Source organism: Cnephaeus nilssonii (assembly GCF_951640355.1).
Source record: "Cnephaeus nilssonii genome assembly, chromosome: 14".
Classification (NCBI taxonomy): domain Eukaryota; kingdom Metazoa; phylum Chordata; class Mammalia; order Chiroptera; family Vespertilionidae; genus Cnephaeus; species Cnephaeus nilssonii.
In genome coordinates, this window is record NC_137085.1 from 17,491,292 (window position 1) to 17,510,958 (window position 19,667).

At 35.6% G+C, this 19,667-nt stretch overlaps 1 protein-coding gene across 6 annotated transcripts in view; it reads left to right on the plus strand.

Moving 5' to 3' along the window:
* Positions 1-19,667, plus strand: part of PTBP3 (polypyrimidine tract binding protein 3) — a 75,747-nt gene that overhangs the window by 45,087 nt on the left and 10,993 nt on the right. For all 6 annotated transcript variants that reach the window (XM_079791053.1, XM_079791055.1, XM_079791051.1 and 3 more), the window contains 6 exons: positions 1,039-1,203; positions 9,030-9,140; positions 11,033-11,207; positions 17,433-17,510; positions 17,783-17,922; positions 18,173-18,206. In XM_079791053.1, the coding sequence (XP_079647179.1) occupies positions 1,039-1,203; positions 9,030-9,140; positions 11,033-11,207; positions 17,433-17,510; positions 17,783-17,922; positions 18,173-18,206 (703 nt within the window). The remainder of the gene's footprint in view (positions 1-1,038; positions 1,204-9,029; positions 9,141-11,032; positions 11,208-17,432; positions 17,511-17,782; positions 17,923-18,172; positions 18,207-19,667) is intronic.

Below are 19,667 nucleotides of genomic sequence, written 5' to 3' on the forward strand. Positions count from 1 at the left end.
TGTGATGAGCTATTATTTGTTATAATCAATATTATTTCATTTTCTATGTCCTTTTGGCATCTCTCTATAATTTGTATGTATATATTTTTTTCTTTTTAATTAATTTATTTTTTTATTGATTTCAGAGAGGAAAGGTGAGAGAGATAGAAACATCAATGATGAGCGAAAATCATTGATTGGCTGCCTCCTGCACACCCCAACTGGGGATCAAGCCCACAACCCAGGCATGTGCCCTGACCGGGAATAAAAAAACAACAACACACCAAACAATAAAAACAAAAAGCCATGCATTCATTTTTTTGCTTTCCTTGCTCCACATTGGGAACTTGACTTGGTTTCTTTTAGTGGAGCATGATATTTAGAAACTTATCTGCCTATATCTGCTAGGGCTCTAACATCCCATGCCAGGTTGTCTCTCCATTGTTACCTTCTTTTGCCATTGAGGCCTTCATAAACCTCTTGTTCACCATACTCAGACTGTCTTTACCACGTTGGCTACTCACCCCATGTGGACCCCTGCCTGGCTCTCCTTGGGCTCTGACATTCCTGGCCAGTTTACTCTCTTCTGGATGCCTTTCTTACCTTTTTCAGGTTCTGATATCCCCCAGTGAGCCACCCCCACATAGAGAAACCTTCCTTACCTTGTTTGGGCTCAGGTTCCCCTTGCTAGGCAACCCTACCACATGATGCTCTCCTAATATTGCTCAGGTTCTGATGCTACGTGCCAGGATGCCTTCCTATAGGGATGCCCTCCTTACCTCACTGAACCACAGCTCCTTTCCTCCTCCATATTTACATTTATTATATGCCACCCTAAGGCTTTAGAATTTAATTGTTCAGGAAGAGATAAGGCTATTTGAATGGTTTTTAAGTGGTCTTTAATAGTAATATTATTTTCACATTGTCTTTTTTTTCCTGTTGTCATTTAAATATTTTGAATAAAAGTCATTCAAATATGTTACTTTAAATTAACTAATTTTTTAGGATTCATATATTGCTTTTATGTAATTAAAGTTCTCATTTTGGATTATTTTATAGCGAGCCCAAGCTGCACTGCAGGCTGTCAGTGCTGTCCAGTCGGGAAGTCTGGCCCTTCCCGGAGCTCCCCCCAATGAAGGCACAATGCTACCTGGGCAGAGCCCTGTGCTCCGGATAATTATTGAAAACCTCTTTTACCCTGTTACTCTGGAAGTTCTTCATCAGGTAAGGAGGCGCCTTCTTAAGAAAGCAGAGTCAAATGTGACCTCTGTAACTTTAGATGTTTTATATCTTTAGTTTTTTGGGTTGCTGATTTTGTTTGATGTATTTCTTTAAATTTTTAAAAAATTTACCCTGTTTCATGCAAGAAGTAATATCAATTAGAGATAATTTTGATACCCCCTGTTTTCTAACTTAAATACTTGATTTTAAAAGATGTGTAAGACATTCTTTTTTTTTTATATATCTAAACATAAAAATGAATAAAGTATAGAATCTATAAAAAGCACTGGTAGTAGTTATTCCTGAGAAAGTAAGATTGGTCTAGAAAATAACTAATTTATTCCTGTTGACTCTTTACATTTGAGTATTTTTCTTTTAAAAATTCTGAAAGGAAGGTATACAACAACTCTTTACATTTAACATGGAAGTATCGTGTTAGTGCTGACTGATGCCCAATGTAGCTTTCATTGACTACCCAGTAATATGCCTAACCTGTCTTGATAAAAGACATTCTACCATATTTTGGCCTACTATGCATATATAGAATTTAAAGATTGGGAGGTCACCTTGTTGTGTAATTTTATAGTGAATAAAACTAAAACTCAGATAATTGATGCATTGTAGAGAGTAATTGAAGAGCCAATTAGAACTCAAGCCTCCTAATGTGAAGTCCAGAGTATTTTGCATACTTAGTATATTTTTAATACTCCATATGTACATACCTTCAGAATTTAACATGTAGTTATTTGGTAATCTGTATACATAAATATTTGGCATCTAGTCCAACAACTTCAGTTAGTTTTGTCCCTTTTAGCTGCATATTGATTTCATTATACTTGTCAATCCATGTATTAAAATACTAAAACATATTATTTGCTTATTTTCATATTTATATCTCAATATATATTACCAGTATAGAACCAGGTCAGTCCAGGATTATTTAACTGCTTTTCTGATCTTTGTATTTGTACTAAAAGTGAAGAGTCATAGAGGTATGTATGTGCATGTGTATTTACGAATTGAAATGCTCTTATTCTCTTCTCACATTTTACAAATAAGGAAACAGAGGCCTTCTTTAGAAGTTACGCTAGGTTTCCACAGTCACTGTGCTAACTGGTGATAGAGCTTGGATACGTTCCTAATGCAGTTCCTGTGCCATGCATATAAATATCAAAGCATACCATTTATTAGGCCCACTGTGATCCCTGTGATAGTTTTCTGAGTACCATTTTCTTAAATATGCATTTGTAAAGCATGTCCTAGGGAGGGCTTTAACAGAGGTATCCATAGCCACTTTTGTTCCCTGAAAGGGTTCAGGAATTGCTCAGGTGATTGCTTTTTTTGTTCTGTTGGATTTTCTTCTCTTCTGTTTATCCCACAAAATGGTACTGAGCACGCTGTGATCCATCAGCAGTGTGTGTTTGTTTTTGGTACTGTAACACTGTAGCTACTGCTAATGTACACTGTGTTACAAAGGATATTCTTGGTCCTGTGGCTCAACATTGCCATCTGTCACGGTGAGTTTAGCCAGGGTCATGTGGTTCAGTCCTGTCGTTCCATTTATCATCTTCATGACAGCAGTAACAAACCTTGTTTCTCTCCCAAAAGATCATGGGGTCCTTCCAGTGAAGAGTGGTAATTCTGAGAATCCTCAGTAGTAACTTTCGAGGTCGGACTCTCAGCCTGCAGATATAGCACTCCCTTGTTTCATGCTCCTTCCCATTGTTGTTGAAATCAAACCAAACTCTTTACCGAGCCCTTAAGGCCCCCACATGCAGACCTCTCCCCATCTCTGTAACCCCATTTGAACACTTCTCTGCTTATTTAGCACCCTGACTTTTTTGGTCCATTGATCTTCTCCCCTCCCCTCCAGCTTATTCCTGTCTTAGTCCATTTCTATTTTCTATTATTTAAGCTTGGAACACTCTTCACTGAGATAGTCACTGAACTGGATTTTACATAATTGGGTTTTCACCTTATTCACCTCCTCAGAGAGTCTTTCTCTAATTACATTAACTAAGCCCTCTCCGTCTGGTATCCTGTCTCATTAACCAACCAAAGTGTAGTGTAGCCTAAGGATTAAGGATACAGGGTTTGGAGCTGGTTTTAATCCTGGCTCTACCACTTACTACCTCTGTAATTCTGGGCAAGTAACTTAACTCATCTATGCCTTTTACTTATTTACTAGTATATAATGGAGATGAATTAAGATGGTTTCTCATACCTTCATTGTGAGGTTTATATGAGTTAATGCACTTAAAGCACTTAGAACAGTGCCTGCTACATATTAAGTGCTCAAGAAATTTTATCTGTAATTATCAAATGCTACTAAATTTCACTATAAAGAAGTGATCCTTGCTTTTGCAGTCTTGTGGGTAAGATGTAATTTTATAAGTAATCGCATAAAATGCAATGAATATTGAGATGGGATCATACATGGAAGTGTGGAGTTGCTTGCACCTGTTATATTAGAGGATTGTTTTATATTCTTTGCTGAAGAGTTGGCATTAGCTAAACTCTCTAACATCGGTAGAAGCTTGTGGTTGTTCCTTTAGCTCATAGTAAAGGGATTAAGATGGGAATGGTGCTATTTCAGATGATGGACGTTAAGAGAGATGTTACCAATATGACATTTGAGCAGAAGCTTGAAGGATGTTAGGGTGTAAGTTGTGTGTACGTGGTAGGATGATGGTCCTGTCAGAAAAAGCAGCAAGTGCAAAGTCTTGAACATGAAGGTGTGCTTAATGTGTTCAAATATCAGAAATAAGGCTATGTCAGTGGAATATAATAAAGTAGGAACGTAGTAACTTAAGAGGGTCAGAGAAGCAGTTAGGAGCTAGATTATGTAAATAAACCCTTTATTATCTTACATGTAAGTAAGATGGAAAGCCATTGGAGGATTTGGGGGCACATTTATGTTTTAACAGAATCAGTCTCATTGCTGTTATAAGACTATAGACAATAATACAGTGAAGGCCTGGGGATGGGGTGGGAGCTGGGTGAAAGGGGTCAATGAAAAAAAAAAAAGGGACATATGTAATACTTTCAACAGTAAAGATAAAAAAAAAAGATTAAGCTGTAGGCGTAAGGGAAGGCTCTTGTCATAATCATGTAAGAGAGGGTGGAGACTGGGATAAGGACGTGGGCACTGGAAGTAGTGATTATGGATATATTTGGAAGGATTTGCTGATGGGTTGAGTAGGTGTAGGTTTTAAAGAGAATATCAAGAATGTCTTTCAGATTTTATCTGTGAAATGGTAAAATAGAGCTATCTTATACTAAAATAGTAAAGACTGAGGGGAATAAAGATTTGGGGCAGGGGTGGAAGGTAGGGCAGGAATCAAGAGTATGTTTTGGACATGTTAAGTTTGATAGATCTATTAAACACTGAAGCAGGAGATGTTGAATAGACATTTGGCAAATAAACCTACATTGGCATAAGAACTCTGGGCTGGAGATTTGGTAATCATCAGCATATGGGTGGTAATTTAAGGCCATTGGATTGTATGGCATCACCTAGGACAATGGTCGGCAAACTGCGGCTCACAAGCCACATGCGGTTCTTTGGCCCCTTGAGTTTTTAGCAAAGGCCAGCTTAGGAGTACCCTAATTAAGTTAATAACAATGTACCTACCTATATAGTTTAAGTTAAAAAAATTTGGCTCTCAAAAGAAATTTCAATCGTTGTACTGTTGATATTTGGCTCTGTTGACTAATGAGTTTGCCGACCAATGACCTAGGATAAAGGACTGATCTTTTTGAATTGCAGAATAAAGATAAATAACTTGCAAAATCAATTATTACGGCATTAAATAAAAAATTAATACTAGTAATATAAAATTTTGGTTCTTAAGTCTTACTATTTTGTTGGCTACAAAAACTATTACAAACAAGTTGTGTTCGCTGTGCCTGATATTTTTTAAAGTTCTAAGATGAATATACATTTTACAAGTGAATACTAGTGAACATTTTTAGTTTCTGGCAAGTTTTACCTATATAAATATCATCCTAAAGATTAATTTTACCAGAATTTTAGCTTCAGTATTTCTTTAGTCCCATTTTAAAGTCCAAAAGAATACAACGTACAGGAGACATCAAGAGTTGAGTCTATGCGTTTATATTTATGACATCAAAATAAATATATTACCTTATAATCAATACTAGAGGCCCAGTGCACAAAATTCGTGCACGGGGGTGTGTGTCCCTCAGCCCAGCCTGCAACCTTTCCAATCTGGGACATCCCTCTCCCAATCCAAGACTGCTGGCTCCCAACTGCTCGCCTGCCTGCCTGCCTTTCTGATTGCCCCTAACCGCTTCTGCCTGCCAGCCTGATCACCACCCCCTAGTCACTCCCCTGCCAGCCTGATTGATGCCTAACTGCTCCCCTGCCAGGCTGATTGCCCCTAACTGCCCTCCCCTGCTGGCCTGGTCACCCCTAACTGCCCTCCCCTGCCGACCCAGTCACCCCTAACTGTTCTCCCCTGCCAGCCTCATAGCCCCTAACTGCTCTCCCCTGCTGGTCTGGTCCCCACCCCAACTGCCCTCCTCTGCCGGCCGGGTCTCCCCCCAACTGCCCTCCCCTGCAGGTCTGGTCGCCCCCAACTGCCCTCCCTTGCAGGCCTGGTCCCTCCCAACTGCCTTTCCCTGCTGGCCTTTTTGTGGCAGCCATCTTATGTCCACATGGGGGCAGCCATCTTGTGTGTTGGAGTGACAGTCAATTTGCATATTACCCTTTTATTAGATAGGCTATTAGGGAAATAAAGTCAGAGACCTTATAATCACTATATTAGGGAAATAAAGCCAGAAACCTTATAATCAATAAAAATAAATCTGAATATATTGAACTTCCCTGAATGTTAATTTTTGAAACCAAATCGTTTAAAATTTAGTATTTTGGTAATTATGAAATAATGTTAAAAATCACACTTTAGACATTCCTAGATTCTTAGATATTGGTGCTCATTTAATTTACTTTATTCAAAAGTACCAGATTGATTTTTGTAGCTATTCGCTCAGTACGTAAATACAATCCAAGGGACTCTAGAAAGCTATCTATAGTTAACCAGTTAAGTCAATTTATATCCTCTTACTATTTTCAGATAAAAATCACATACCTGTCAGTGAGGATACCTGTACATTAGGTTCTTATCCAAGTTAAATGAAAGAATGAATCTAATTAGCATATTATGCTTTTATTATTATAGATTTAAAATTCTATTGCTACTCATTTATTTGGTGAAAAAAACACATAGTTGACACACTTATACAGATTGATGTGCGTGGTGTGTGTGTGCACGCAACTTCACAGTATTACCAAGGATGAAAATTAAGAGAATATAAGTAAGACCTTTTACCAAGAATGCTTATACCTATATCTACCTATATCTTAAAGAAAGATACAAAATAAAATTCAAACTGAGAAGGTAAATTTGATGTTCTTTTATGAATTTCAAGAGTATTATCTAGGTTGGTGGATGGGGGTCAGTGAGGTTTAAAAAGGGGAACATCTGTAATACTTTCAACAATAGAGATCAATTCAAAATATAATAAAGTAATGACATTTAGGGGGGGTCTGGGGAGCACAGAATATTAACTAAGACACAGGTTGTACTGAGAAGATACCTGTGACAGGACCAAAATTTTCATTAAAAGAAAAAAAGCAAAATAATTTCCTAATGTTTTACAAAACACAATTAAATGAGGAATTAAAGTACCAAAGTTCTAAACCCTGAAATATGACCATAATGAAATTAACTACAGTTTTTTAAAAGTTTCTAATTTCAATAAAGAGCTCTCAGACTATCTAATTTTAAGGAATGGCATTTTCTGGTGAGCCCCTTCTAAGACATTGGTTTCAAAAATCTTGAATGATGTTATTTCCTATAAGAAGTGTTTGACTCTAAGCTAATGATATGTTAAGAATGTCTTGTCACAAATGACCATTTGGACTTTAGAATACTTTATTTTAGGGGTGGTAAAATAAACATAAATAAATTTTACCATTTTAAGACATTTTTCATCTTTCCATACTACAATTCCTGTATCCATCCTATGTAATAAAAGGCTAATATGCAAATCGACAGAACAGTGGAACAACCGCTTGCTATGGCATGCACTGACCACCAGGGGGCAGACGCTCAACACTGGAGCTGCCCCCTGGTGGTCAGTGCATTCCCACAGGGGCTCAGAGCGCTGCTCAGCCAGAAGCTGGGCTCATGGCTGGCAAGTGCAGCGGCAGTGGTGGGAGCCTCTCCTGCCTCCACAGCACCACTAAGGATGTCCGACTGCTGGCTTAGGCCCGCTCTTTGAGTTCCTGCCTTTAAACTTTTTGGGTAACTTCCCAGAAGTGGAATTGTTGGTTCATATGGTAATTCTGTTTTTAAGTTTTTGGGTTTTTTTGAAGAACCATCATAAATATTTTCCATAGTGCACAGGGTTCCATATCTCCACATCATCTCCAACACTCAGTATTTTCCATTTCTTTGTTTGTTTTGCTAATAGCTATCATATTGGGTTTGAAGTGGTATCTCATAGTTTTATTTGCATTGCTCTAATGATTAGTGATGCTAAGAATTTTTTCATGTTTTTATTGGCTATACAGTCATTTTTTTCTTTTTTTTAGAAATGCCCATTCACGGTTTTTGTTCATTTTTAAATTGGGTTTTTGTTGTTGAATTGTAGTTTTTTATTTATATTCTGGATATTAACCCCTTATCAGATATATGATTTGTAAATATTGTCTTTCATTTTGTGGGTTGCCTTTTCACTCTGTTCATAGTATTTTTAATGTACTAACGTTTTTAATTGTGATGTAGTCGAATTTATCTATTTTTTCTTATGTTGCCTCTGCTTTAGAATATTCTTTCTGATAATTAGAAAGCAGAGCCATTTGCCCTATTAACAATACTCAAGACATAATATTTGATAATAGGAAATTTTTACCAGCTTAGGGAATACTTACGTTTTTATTCTTAGAAGCAGAAGACAAGTTTCTGGGTCATTAAGATCCACATTTAAAATGGGATGTCAGAGGAAAACAAAATGCATTGTAGTAACCCTGGCCATGAACCTTTGTTTTGGTGAAGTAGAAGAGTATTGTAAGACCATTGATAACCAGAGATCTGTTAGGAAACCTTCCCCGCACTCTTGTTTATTCACTCTTCTCCAATACCACTTAAGAGGGGCCTTCCTTGACCACTCTTGGATGTCTCCAACTTTAATTCTCGTTTTCTCTCATCTTTTTTTTTTTAAATTCATAACCTTTTTTACAACTGGACATTGTTATTTATTTGCTTAGTTAACATATGTCTTTTGTCATAAGGGCAGAGACTCTTGTCTCTGTTTTGTTCACTGCTGACTTTCAGTGCTTAGAACAGTACTCTGTGAGTCTTTGAATTAATAGAGCAGTCTCTATTGAACATCTTGTAGTTTGTTTGTCTCTAAAATCTCAAAAAGTTAGAGGCTGATTCTCAGAGTGAAATAATTGATCAATGTGACTCTTTCACTTCCATACATATACTTTTCACCCCATTATCTTATAATATTAATTAATTTCTATTGTAGACTACCGTTTTAGTATTGTGCCATTTATGACATACTATAAAGTAGGTTAAATATTTGAGTGCCTATTGGGTTAGGCACTGTTATAAGCCATGCATGGGTGTTGAAACTTTAACATCTTAGGTTTGATTTAAGTTATTTTGGTACCAACAATTTTAACAGAGGAAATTATTTTCATTTAAAAATGGTATTCATGAATCAAGCTGTATTTATAAAGATGTTAGTTTAATTTTTTCCTTAGATTTAACCTAATGTGAACTTTTTTTCAGATATTTTCTAAATTTGGCACAGTCTTGAAAATTATCACCTTTACAAAGAATAATCAGTTTCAAGCCTTGCTTCAGTATGCTGACCCATTGAATGCACAGTATGCCAAAATGGTAATTATTAACTTTTTTTCATTTTTCAGTAGTTAATCAGTCACTTCAGTGATACCAAAGGAAGCCTTCATGTCTTCTCTCTTGCTCCCATTTACTATGTGTTTTTTAATTGTAGTAAGATAAACATAATATAAAAATTATCATTTTCAAATATACTGTTTCATATGCTCTTTTTTTATAACAAGCTAAAAATTACTTTGTTCATATGAAATGGTTTCAAAGCACCTATTATATCTCAAGACCTCTGGGACTCATTTCTGTTTGTCATATTTGAAGTCTAACATTGAGCACAGTGCTCCTGATATAATCTAACTAATAAAGTAAAATTATCTTTGCCCTTGTGCCTTCATTTATTCTATCAAATTCTCCAAAGATTGATTTCACTATTTTTACAACCATACTCCTTGTTGAATCTTATGAGCTCTGAATTGGTGAATACATTAAATCTTAAGAAACCTGTGTCAACTTAAAGTCTTTTTTTTTTTTTTTAAGTTCATGAGTGCTTGATTGTTGACAAGATATAACATTTTACAGTTTGGTTATATTTGACCCATCTCCTATTGAGATCTATCTCTAACCAGAATTCTTACATCAGTGTCTGAATTGTTTCTGAATTCTTTTCAAAGATAGGGATAAAATTAGTTGTACTATTGTGTACCACACAGTGTCTACCTCTTGATTAGGAATATAGCCTTTATATTTATTGTACTCTCTACCTCCACATATATGTAATTTTGTGCCTTTATGGTAGCATACTCATCAATAAACTATTATTATGAAGGGGGAGGGATTACTGATTTATAGGCTTGTTCCAGAACTGACTTCAAATTTCCCTCAGCTTATTATTTATTTATTTTTATTTATTTACTTATTTTGTTAATCCTCACCCAGGGATATTTTTTCCCATTGATTTTTATTTTATTTATTTTTAATATATATTTTTATTGATTTCAGAGAGGAAGGGAGAGGGAGAGAGAGATAGAAACATCAGTGATGAGAGAGAATCATTGACTGGCTGCCTCCTGCACACACGCTACTGGGGATCGAGCCCACAACCCAGGCATGTGCCCTTGACCAGAATCAAACCTAGGCCCCTTCAGTCTGCAGGCCGACGCTCTATCCACTGAGTAAAACCGGCTAGGGCCCATTGATTTTTAGTGGAGTGGAAGGGAGGGGGAGAGACAGAGAGAGAGAAGCATCTCTGTGAGAGAGACACACCCATTGGTTGCCTTGCTCCTTGCCTGGGGCCAGGGGTCTAGCCTGCAACTGAGGTACATATCCTTAACCTGGAATGGAACCCGAGACCCTTCAGTCCTTGGGTGGATGCTCTAACCTCTGAGCCAAACCATCTAGGGCCCTCAGCTCATTACTCAAAGTTCTAAAAAATAAATTTATAAGAGAAGAAAAAATGGTAGATAATATTTCATGTATTGCTTTTCTAGTAAGTACCATTTAGAAAGGCTTTATTTCATCTTAACCTGTATAAACTATACTAAACTATACTCATTCTTTAAAAAGAATTAAAATGAAGTGTAAAAATATCTGTAAACATTTTTGTGGACAAAATAATCATAACAACAGCTAATACAATGTACAGTAATGCATAATAGTTTTCCAAGCCTTTACATTCTCCTCTCTAATTTGATCTTTACCAGAGACAAGATAGGGATTATTATCCTTATTTTACAGATGAAAAAAACTACAGTTAGACATTTTCTTTTTCTCTCTTAGGTGCACATAGTGACAGAGGTAAAAGTAAATAAAGGTCTTTGGCTTCTAATCCAGTGCTCTCTGCTTTATACCTGATAGCCATTCTGTGTCAAAGTAGAGACTACTTGATTTATCAGTGTTGTTGTCTTGCAAAACATCAGTCCCTTTCTTACATGCTTTAGGCACTGGATGGCCAGAATATCTATAATGCATGCTGCACTCTGCATATTGACTTCTCCAAGCTTACCAGCCTTAATGTGAAATATAATAATGACAAAAGCAGAGACTTCACTCGCTTAGACCTTCCTACTGGTGATGGCCATCCATCCCTTGAATCCCCTATGGCTGCTGCTTTTGGTGAGTAGTTCTGTTTTGGGTCACAAAGCAAGTTTTCTGAAATTACACATTTCATTTATTAATCCATGTTATGTCAGTTAGCCTTTTTCTTCTTAGGTGTTCTAAAGGATAGCAAGGATCATAGAACAAAATTCTCCCAGGTGTTCTAAAGGATAGCAAGGATCATAGAACAAAATTTGTCCTTAAATTAAATTTTAATATTTGTAGATTCTATTAGTTGGCAAAATAAGTAAATATCTGACATTGAGAATTACAGATTTATTTTCTAACATTAATATTATTCATTATCAGCCACATAGTAATTTGCTTCAAATTAATAGTCTTTTACATATTAACATTATTTTAAATATGTTGGTTTATAGCCAACAGAATATTGGCTTAAGTGCTCCTGAGAGAAATCCTTTTTTAAGTAGTGATATATTAAAACAAGGATCTAAATTAGTGGTATGTTTTTCCTTTATTCAAACAAGAGTATTTATTTTATTTTGTTTTTTAAACATCAGAACTTCCATCTTTACCTTAAGTTTGTGGGAAGTTGCATTTTTACATTAATAAAAGTAGTCTTCTGAATTGTCTCTGTAAATGTTGCTCTGAAGGGCTTCCTTCTTTTATTTAAAACTAGTTCTCAATACATTTATACATACTTTTTAAATAAAACTTTATGTTAAGGAAAAAGCAGTAGATGGCCCAGTTGGATATATCACTAGGTTAATGTGTGCTACTTTTTGGTTTTGCAACTCTTGAAAGTGTGATTTATATTTAGATAAAGTAATAATTGTATTACCCTTTGTGATTCATTATTTTCCCAAATGACACCATAAAATATTGTTTATTGAGACCTTAAGTGATATTTAGTCTCTCTTCATTTCACAGACGAGAAAAAAACAAACAATCCTTAGCCAAATGGTTGTCTAAAATTCTCAAGAAAATACTTTGTAACTTTATTTTTCAAGTATAAAAGCGTTTTGTTCTTTATAACTGAAAAAGTCGAGTGAACTGTTAAGTTCACGTTCCTAAAGTTGTTAAAGGTTCTGTTTTGGTCTGACCAATTTTTGTGTTTTATTTGTTACCAGCCTTTACTTACATGTCTGATTCTGTAGAGCCTAAGGTCTTTGTAATTACTGTTTCAAAAACACATGATAGAAATTGAGGCTGTCATTCAAGTTTGCCAAAATTGGCTGTCAAATGCAGAACTACACTTACTCCAATAACTGAATATATACTGTTGGTATAATTAATGTTCTGCATTGTGTAAAGAGGACATTTAAAAAATACAGTTAAGAATTTTGGTTTCTGAATATAAAGTGTCAGAATGTTAACATCCTTTTTCATTGTGTTAATAAATTAATTCATAGTTGTTGCAAAGTGATGCCTATATCCTAAGATAAGTGATTCATCAGAGAACAATGCTTTTTTATGTATGTGTGAAAGTTTACTATTCTCTTTTTTCTCTTGGCTTCTGAAACACCACACTCTTGACCTTTTTCCTACCTCAGTGTGTTCTTTCTCTTTTTTAAAGGTTGACATTTAAAATTTCTAGGGTTACGTTTTAAGCACTTTGTCCCAGTTTTTAGTGATACATACAGGATGGTGCAAAGGTGGGTTTACAGTTGCTCATATGGAAAATAATTCAATAATTAATAAATAGTAATACAAGAATAAACTCTGTTTTGTGTACTCACAACTCTAAACCTACTTTTGCCCCACCCTGTATTATATCAATAGAAAAGCTTATGAAACATGTAAATATATTTTAATACCTATGTAATTGTTACCTAGGTTAAAAAAACAAATATTTATACATACCGAAGAAGTACTTTTTGTACCCTTCTCATTAATTGTGCTCCCACTCTAAAGATAATCAGTCTCAAATTTGATGATAATCATTCTTTTGCTTTTTAGCTTTTTATTTTTACTTGGTTGTTGTTTTTACCATTTATTATGCAGCCCTAAGTGCTAATTTAAAAAACGTTTTTTCCTATCTTTAAAACCTACATAAATGGAATTATGCTATTTGTTTTTGTGTGTGACTTGTGAGACATTCATATTTATATATGTGACTGTTGCTTATTCATTCTCAATACTGTCAGTGTATAGATCCCCATTGTGTGAATATACCACAGTTGTGTTTATCCATTCTATTGTGGATAGACATGTGGGTTATTTTAGTTTGAGGCCATTATGACCAGTGCTGCTCCTGATTAAGAAGGTTGAACATATTTTTATTTGTTTATTGGTCATTCTCCCTTATGAATTTGTCTATCTCTTTTGCCTAATTTTGTGTTTGGTTTATTGCTTTTTCTTGTTTATTTGTAGGATTTTTTTTTTTAATCTCTCAAAACACTTTTTTTGTTATATGTGTTAGTAATATGCATTTCTTTCATTTTTGGCTTCATAGTATTTTTATGTAGTCAGATTTATTTGCCATTTTCTTTATGTTTGTGTTTTTTGTATGTTAAGAAATCTTTTTGTTGCCCTGACATCCTAAAGCTATATATATACTTCTACTCTAAAATTTATAGTATTTTAGTAACTTTGTTTTGAAATAATTTAAGTTGCAAGAATAGTACAAAGAATTGCCTTATATCATTCATCCAGATTCCTCAATTATTAACATCATGCCACATGTACTTTATCATCTCTCTGAGTGTGTGAGTGTGTGTAAGTAGGTAGGTTAAGTTTTTTATCCCCCTGAGTCACTGGAGCGTAAGTTGCAGGCATGATGCCCCTTTACTTCTAAATACTCATTGTGTATTTTCTAAGAACAAGGTCATTCTTACCTAAATACAATTATCAAAACCAGGAAATTAACATTCATACACTACTATTATCTAATCCATAAACCTTTTAAAATTTTGACAGTTGTGAAAACAATGTTCTTTTATAAGAGATTTTTTTCTGGTAAAGATCCAAACCAGTATCAGGCCTAATTTATTTGTCATATCTTTTTAGAGTCCTTTAATTTGGAACACTTCTTTATTCTTTGTCTTGCATGACCTTTTCATTTTTTAAGAGTTCAAGTCAGGTATTGTGTAGAATGTCTCTCAATATGAGTTTGTGGGGTTTTTTTGCTGAAATAATGTGTCTTTCTCAATTTATTATGTCAAGAGACACACGATGCCAGTTTTTTCTATTCTTGGTGATAGTAACTTTGGTCATATGGGGGAGGAAGAAACTTCCCTTTTCCCTCAAGATCCTTCCAGCTGGTCTAATAATCAAATGTACGTGAGGCAAATTAGCAAGAAAAAAATAGCCAGATGTAAGTACATACGTACACAGGGGAGCCCCACATTTGTGAGAGAGTGAGAGACCCCACATACATGAGAGGTTCAAAGACAGAAAGAGGAAATGAGGTATATATGAACAAATGAGGCAATATGACATTCTGCATTGGGGCTTCAGAAGGGAGGAAGGTCATCACAGGGCGATAAGAGCGGATATGAATTCAGTAACAAGTAGTTTGCCCCGCCATATAGATCATAAAATGTTATTTCTGATGATAATTCTTATTATATGCAAGGCCTCTAATTTAAATTTTTCTAGGGAGTTCAATGGTGGCAGAAGTTTCTCTTGAGTCTGCAGGGTCTCTGTTGCCTTGATCTCAAAATAATCTGCATACCATAGAGGCATGTCTTGAGGTGACTCATTCTAAACCCCTACAAGCACTTATTAAAGTGGTTTCTGACAGGTTATTTTGGGTTTTGTTATTATAAATAACAATGATAAACTGATTTCAATGCTGTCTATTAATTTATCTGGCATTAATTGCTATTTTGGTTCTACATTTTCCAAATGCAAAATATCTATTCTTAATCATTCAAATCTTAGACCTTTTCCTTAAAGGTTTGTATAATCTTTTCATAAAGATACTAACCTATTGCTTAACAGGTTACTTTGCTAAAATGTTTTTTGTTTCTGCTTATTTGAGGAGCACAGATTTATGGAAACTTAATAAATAATTCTTTTTTCAAATTTTAACAGATAATCCTTATTAATCATTATATCCTACTGGGAAACAATTATTTAAAATTTGACCCTGGTGATTGGTTGCCAGTTCTTGTATTTATCACTATTTTATGTCTGTGATAGTTATCTCAAAATTTTCCTCATTTTTCTAAAACCTACTGCTGATCTGACTTATACCCCTCTCAGTAGACACCTGTACTGGTCACTTTGTTGTGTTTAAAGAGAATCTCTCTTATCCCCCCAAATCTCTGGATTTACAGCAATTAACATTTATTTCTCTCATAGCATCAACACTTAGGCAGCTGTGAATCTGCTTTTGCAACCTTCATTCATATACCTTTGTGATCCAGCGCTTGGGCTGAAGATGTCACTCCATTGGAGACATGCATTCTTATGGCAGAAAGCAAAAATAAGAGAGCTGATTTACACTATCATGCCTCTTAAAACTTCTGTACAGAGGCAGCATGTCTGTCTGTGTGTTCCTATGACATGATCATATGCTGTGGGAATTGCATAGAAATGCACGCTCCTCCCACAGGAGTCACTGCAAGTCACATAAAAGGGGCAAGTGAATATTTGACAACAGTAATAAAATGTACCATATTTCTTCTTATGTTTAACTTTGTATTGTACATTTTTATAATTACTCATATCCATATTGAAGTTCATTTGTTGTCTTTCTTTATGCCTTGACTATAGTTATTCTGTTGTAAAAATGAGTCATTTTACCTATGATCTTCGGTTGACTGGAATGTAAGTTTAGCAAGGACAGAGATTCTTGTCTGCTTTGTTTAGTACTTCCTTAGCGCTATATAGGCTTGGCTCATAATATGCTTCCCTTCTAATTACATCAGTTATCCTGTCATTTATTTTGTGTTTCCAGTTCTCTCTGCTTAGCTCTACCTCTGAAGTTTCCATGACTATATTTTCTTGAATTATTTAATAAATCACAGACCCTGCAGACTTAATTAATTTATTTATAATATATTCAACTAATTCTGTTAAATCTCTTTCATGAGGAGAATAAACTTACATAAGCTTTTAACTCCTCTGGAAAATACAGCCTATATTCTTCTTCTATAAATATATTCATCCCCCTATTATTAAAAAACAAAACCATCCCTTTGACTCTTACAATCTAACTTTTCTCTGCTGCTCTAAAATACTGTTTTTTATCTTTCACATTTCTCATTCTTTTGAACCTCTGTTGAACCTCTTCTCCAAAATAACTTTGATTCTCTAGATCCTGAAGAACTAGAATTATTTTTTTTTCCTATTTCTAAGGCTGTTTTTTTTTTTTCTCTTAGAATGCTCCTCTTCTTTCCTCTACTATTTTAAGTATACCAATATTTGATATTCCCAGGTTTTGTTTTTAGCTCTTTTAGTTTCTTGTCGCGTGCCCTTTCCAGTGGTGCTCTCTTTCATTCGGCTTCATTTATTTGTACATAGATGATTTATAAATCTCTGTCTTACCATTGTTATTCTGAGTTTGCCCCCTCGTTTCCACTCTTGGGCATTTCCATTTGAAGGTCTTTACCTCCTCCTTGACATGTCCAAAACCAAATTGTTTTCCTATTAATACTGACTCCTCTATTGGAACTAAGTCCTGTTTTTGTTGATGATGCATAGTCACCAGGTTTCTGAGAGGAAAGGAAGAGTACCAGCATTAGTTTAGCATCTAGTGCACACTAACCACTGTGCTTTTCAATGCGTAATGCCTAGCTGCTCAAGTTTTACCCCCTGAGAAACCTACTCCAAAAAATCACAGTGAGTCCTCTGTGATCTCTTCTTCTTAGACCACTTGTAGTGCGTTTGTACGTAAACCACTAGATCCTCAGCATGTGAATCTCCTCTAATTATGTGTTTAGTTTGTTTGTAAACCTCTCAGAGGCAAGGATTTTTATTTCATATTTCCTTTTTATCAATGCAGTGCCCCATAGGTATACAACCTAATAAGTATTTAATGACTTTTACATAGAAACAATCCTTTAAATAAGGGCAAGAATTTCAACCTAAATAACAAACTAATAACTCAAAACTAAATACCAGCTACGCTGTACTCTACACCTTGAACTCAGGTGGAAGGGGTTAGCCTCTGAAAGTGGCAGAGACTGTACATTAGAGATCACCTATTGAATAAATTTTTACTTCACAACAGAATTCTTTATCAGTAATATGCCCTTACAGCCATTTTATATTGCTTTGATAACCATATTTATAGAAGGTAATATATTTATTTTAGCTTCTCTTTTCCATTAGGTGCACCAGGTATAATTTCCTCACCATATGCAGGGGCTGCTGGATTTGCTCCAGCCATTGGATTTCCTCAAGCTACAGGTGATTTTTTTCAAAGTTCAGTTTGAAATGATTTTTTCTGATGTTCTGTATTTTTGATAGAGTGGAAGGGAACAGGGGGAGGAGGGTATCAAAGGAGGGGGAAGAGGGTGTCAAAGGGGAGGGAGAGGGAGAGAAACATTGATAGGTTGCCTTCTGCACACGCCCTGACACATTTTCGTCTTTATTTTTGCTTTTGTCTTAATTAATTTATTTATCAAGTGTTGTAATCTTCAGATAACTAAAATACGAAATGCTCTTGATGTTTTAAAAAGGTCTGTCAGTCCCAGGTATTCCTGGAGCTCTTGGTCCTCTCGCACTCACCTCCTCTGCTGTCACTGGAAGAATGGCCATTCCTGGGGCTGGTGGTATACCAGGAAATTCTGTTCTGCTTGTCACCAATCTCAATCCTGATGTGAGTCGGAAAGCATTGTAACATAGTCTTTCAGAAGGAGGTCTGTAGTAGCTTCTGATCTAGAGTTGTATTCAAATAAAAAATTTTAAATTTATTTTAAGAATTTTTATTAAAATTCATCACTAGTATATATAGAAATATATAAAATAAATGCTTTAAACAAAGTCAACTGTTATTATTACAAGTAAACTTATTTTAAATTTTTACTTATATTAGTCAGACACCTGTATTTTGTATTATCCTTTTTCAGCTTATCACACCACATGGGCTGTTTATCCTATTTGGTAAGTTTCTTTTTTTTCTATTTTTAATATTATCTATGATATGAATTGAATACATTTCATCATTCAGTAGTATTTATTGACTGTCTCTATGTGCCAAGTAGTGTTTGACACTGAGGGTAGAGTATTAGTAAGTAATTACAATAAAATTTCATTTAAAAAGGGAATGTATAGCTGGGAGTCCTAACTTAGCTGAGGGAATCAGAGATGGTATGCCAAGAGAAATTATAGTTAAAACTGACTTGTGAAAAATCAGTAAGCATTAACCAGGCAGAAAAAGGAGGGCAAATATCTTTCACAGGCATTAGCAGTGAGAGAGCTTCTGGAGCTGGGAAGTGAAGGAAGTCCAATGGAGAGTATAAGGGACAGACATGTTGAAGCTGTACATGTGGGTGGGACAACATCATGAAGAGCTTGTAAGCTAAATTATGGAGCTTGGTTTTTTAACCTAAGAACCGTGGGAATTGAATAGTTTTAAGCAGGAGAGAGGCATTATGAGCTACAGGTTTTACCAATTTCCAAACTTTCTAATAGTGTTTTTCTCAGTTAAAAAAATCTAGCACAGCCCTAGCCAGTTTGCCTCAGTGGATAGAGCCTCGGCCTGAGGAGTGAAGGGTTTCAGGTTCGATTCCCGTCAAGGGAACATGCCCGGGTTGCAGGCTCAGTTCCCAGTGAGGGGGGCATGAAGGAGGAGCTGATCAATGATTCTCTCTCATCACTGATGTTTCTATCTCTCTCTTTCTCTCCCTCTTCCTTCCTCTCTGAAATCAATAAAAATACATTTTTTAAAAAATTTAGCACATACTCCTAATTTATATATGATTAATTATTCATACACTTCATCCGTATTCACTGTATTCATTATGTATAGTTTAATATGTACAAATATATGAGCAATTACATAAGCAGTATTTAACCCTTTGCACTCGCTTGCTTTTTTCGATTCCTTTATTCTACTGCTAACCGTGTCGAGTCACACTTGACATCCGAGTGCAAAGGGTTAATATCTTAAAGATTTTTATTAATGATGAAACTTTCATAAAAACCATTAACATTTAGTGAGCAATCTTAGCTAATAAAAGTAATATGCAAATTAACCATTACTCTGCTACACCCACCAGCCACGCCCACCAGCCAATCAGGAGAGATTATGCAAATTAACCCAACCAAGATGGCTGAGGCCACGGAGAGAGCAGGAGGCTTGGCTCCACTCAAGGCTACAAAGTTTCAATTATAGAAGATAAATAAATCCCAACAAAAATGGCTGTGGCCATGGAGCAAGCAGGAGGCTTGGCTCTGCTCAAGGCTACAAAGTTTCAATTATAGAAGATAAATAAATCCCAGATCCCAGGGTCTCCGCTTGGGTCGCCGGGGGACGTGGCCTGCCTGCAAACCACCAGAGGCCCCTCGCCCAGGCCACCCCACACCCCAAGGGAACCCCCACCCTGATCCGGGACACCCTTC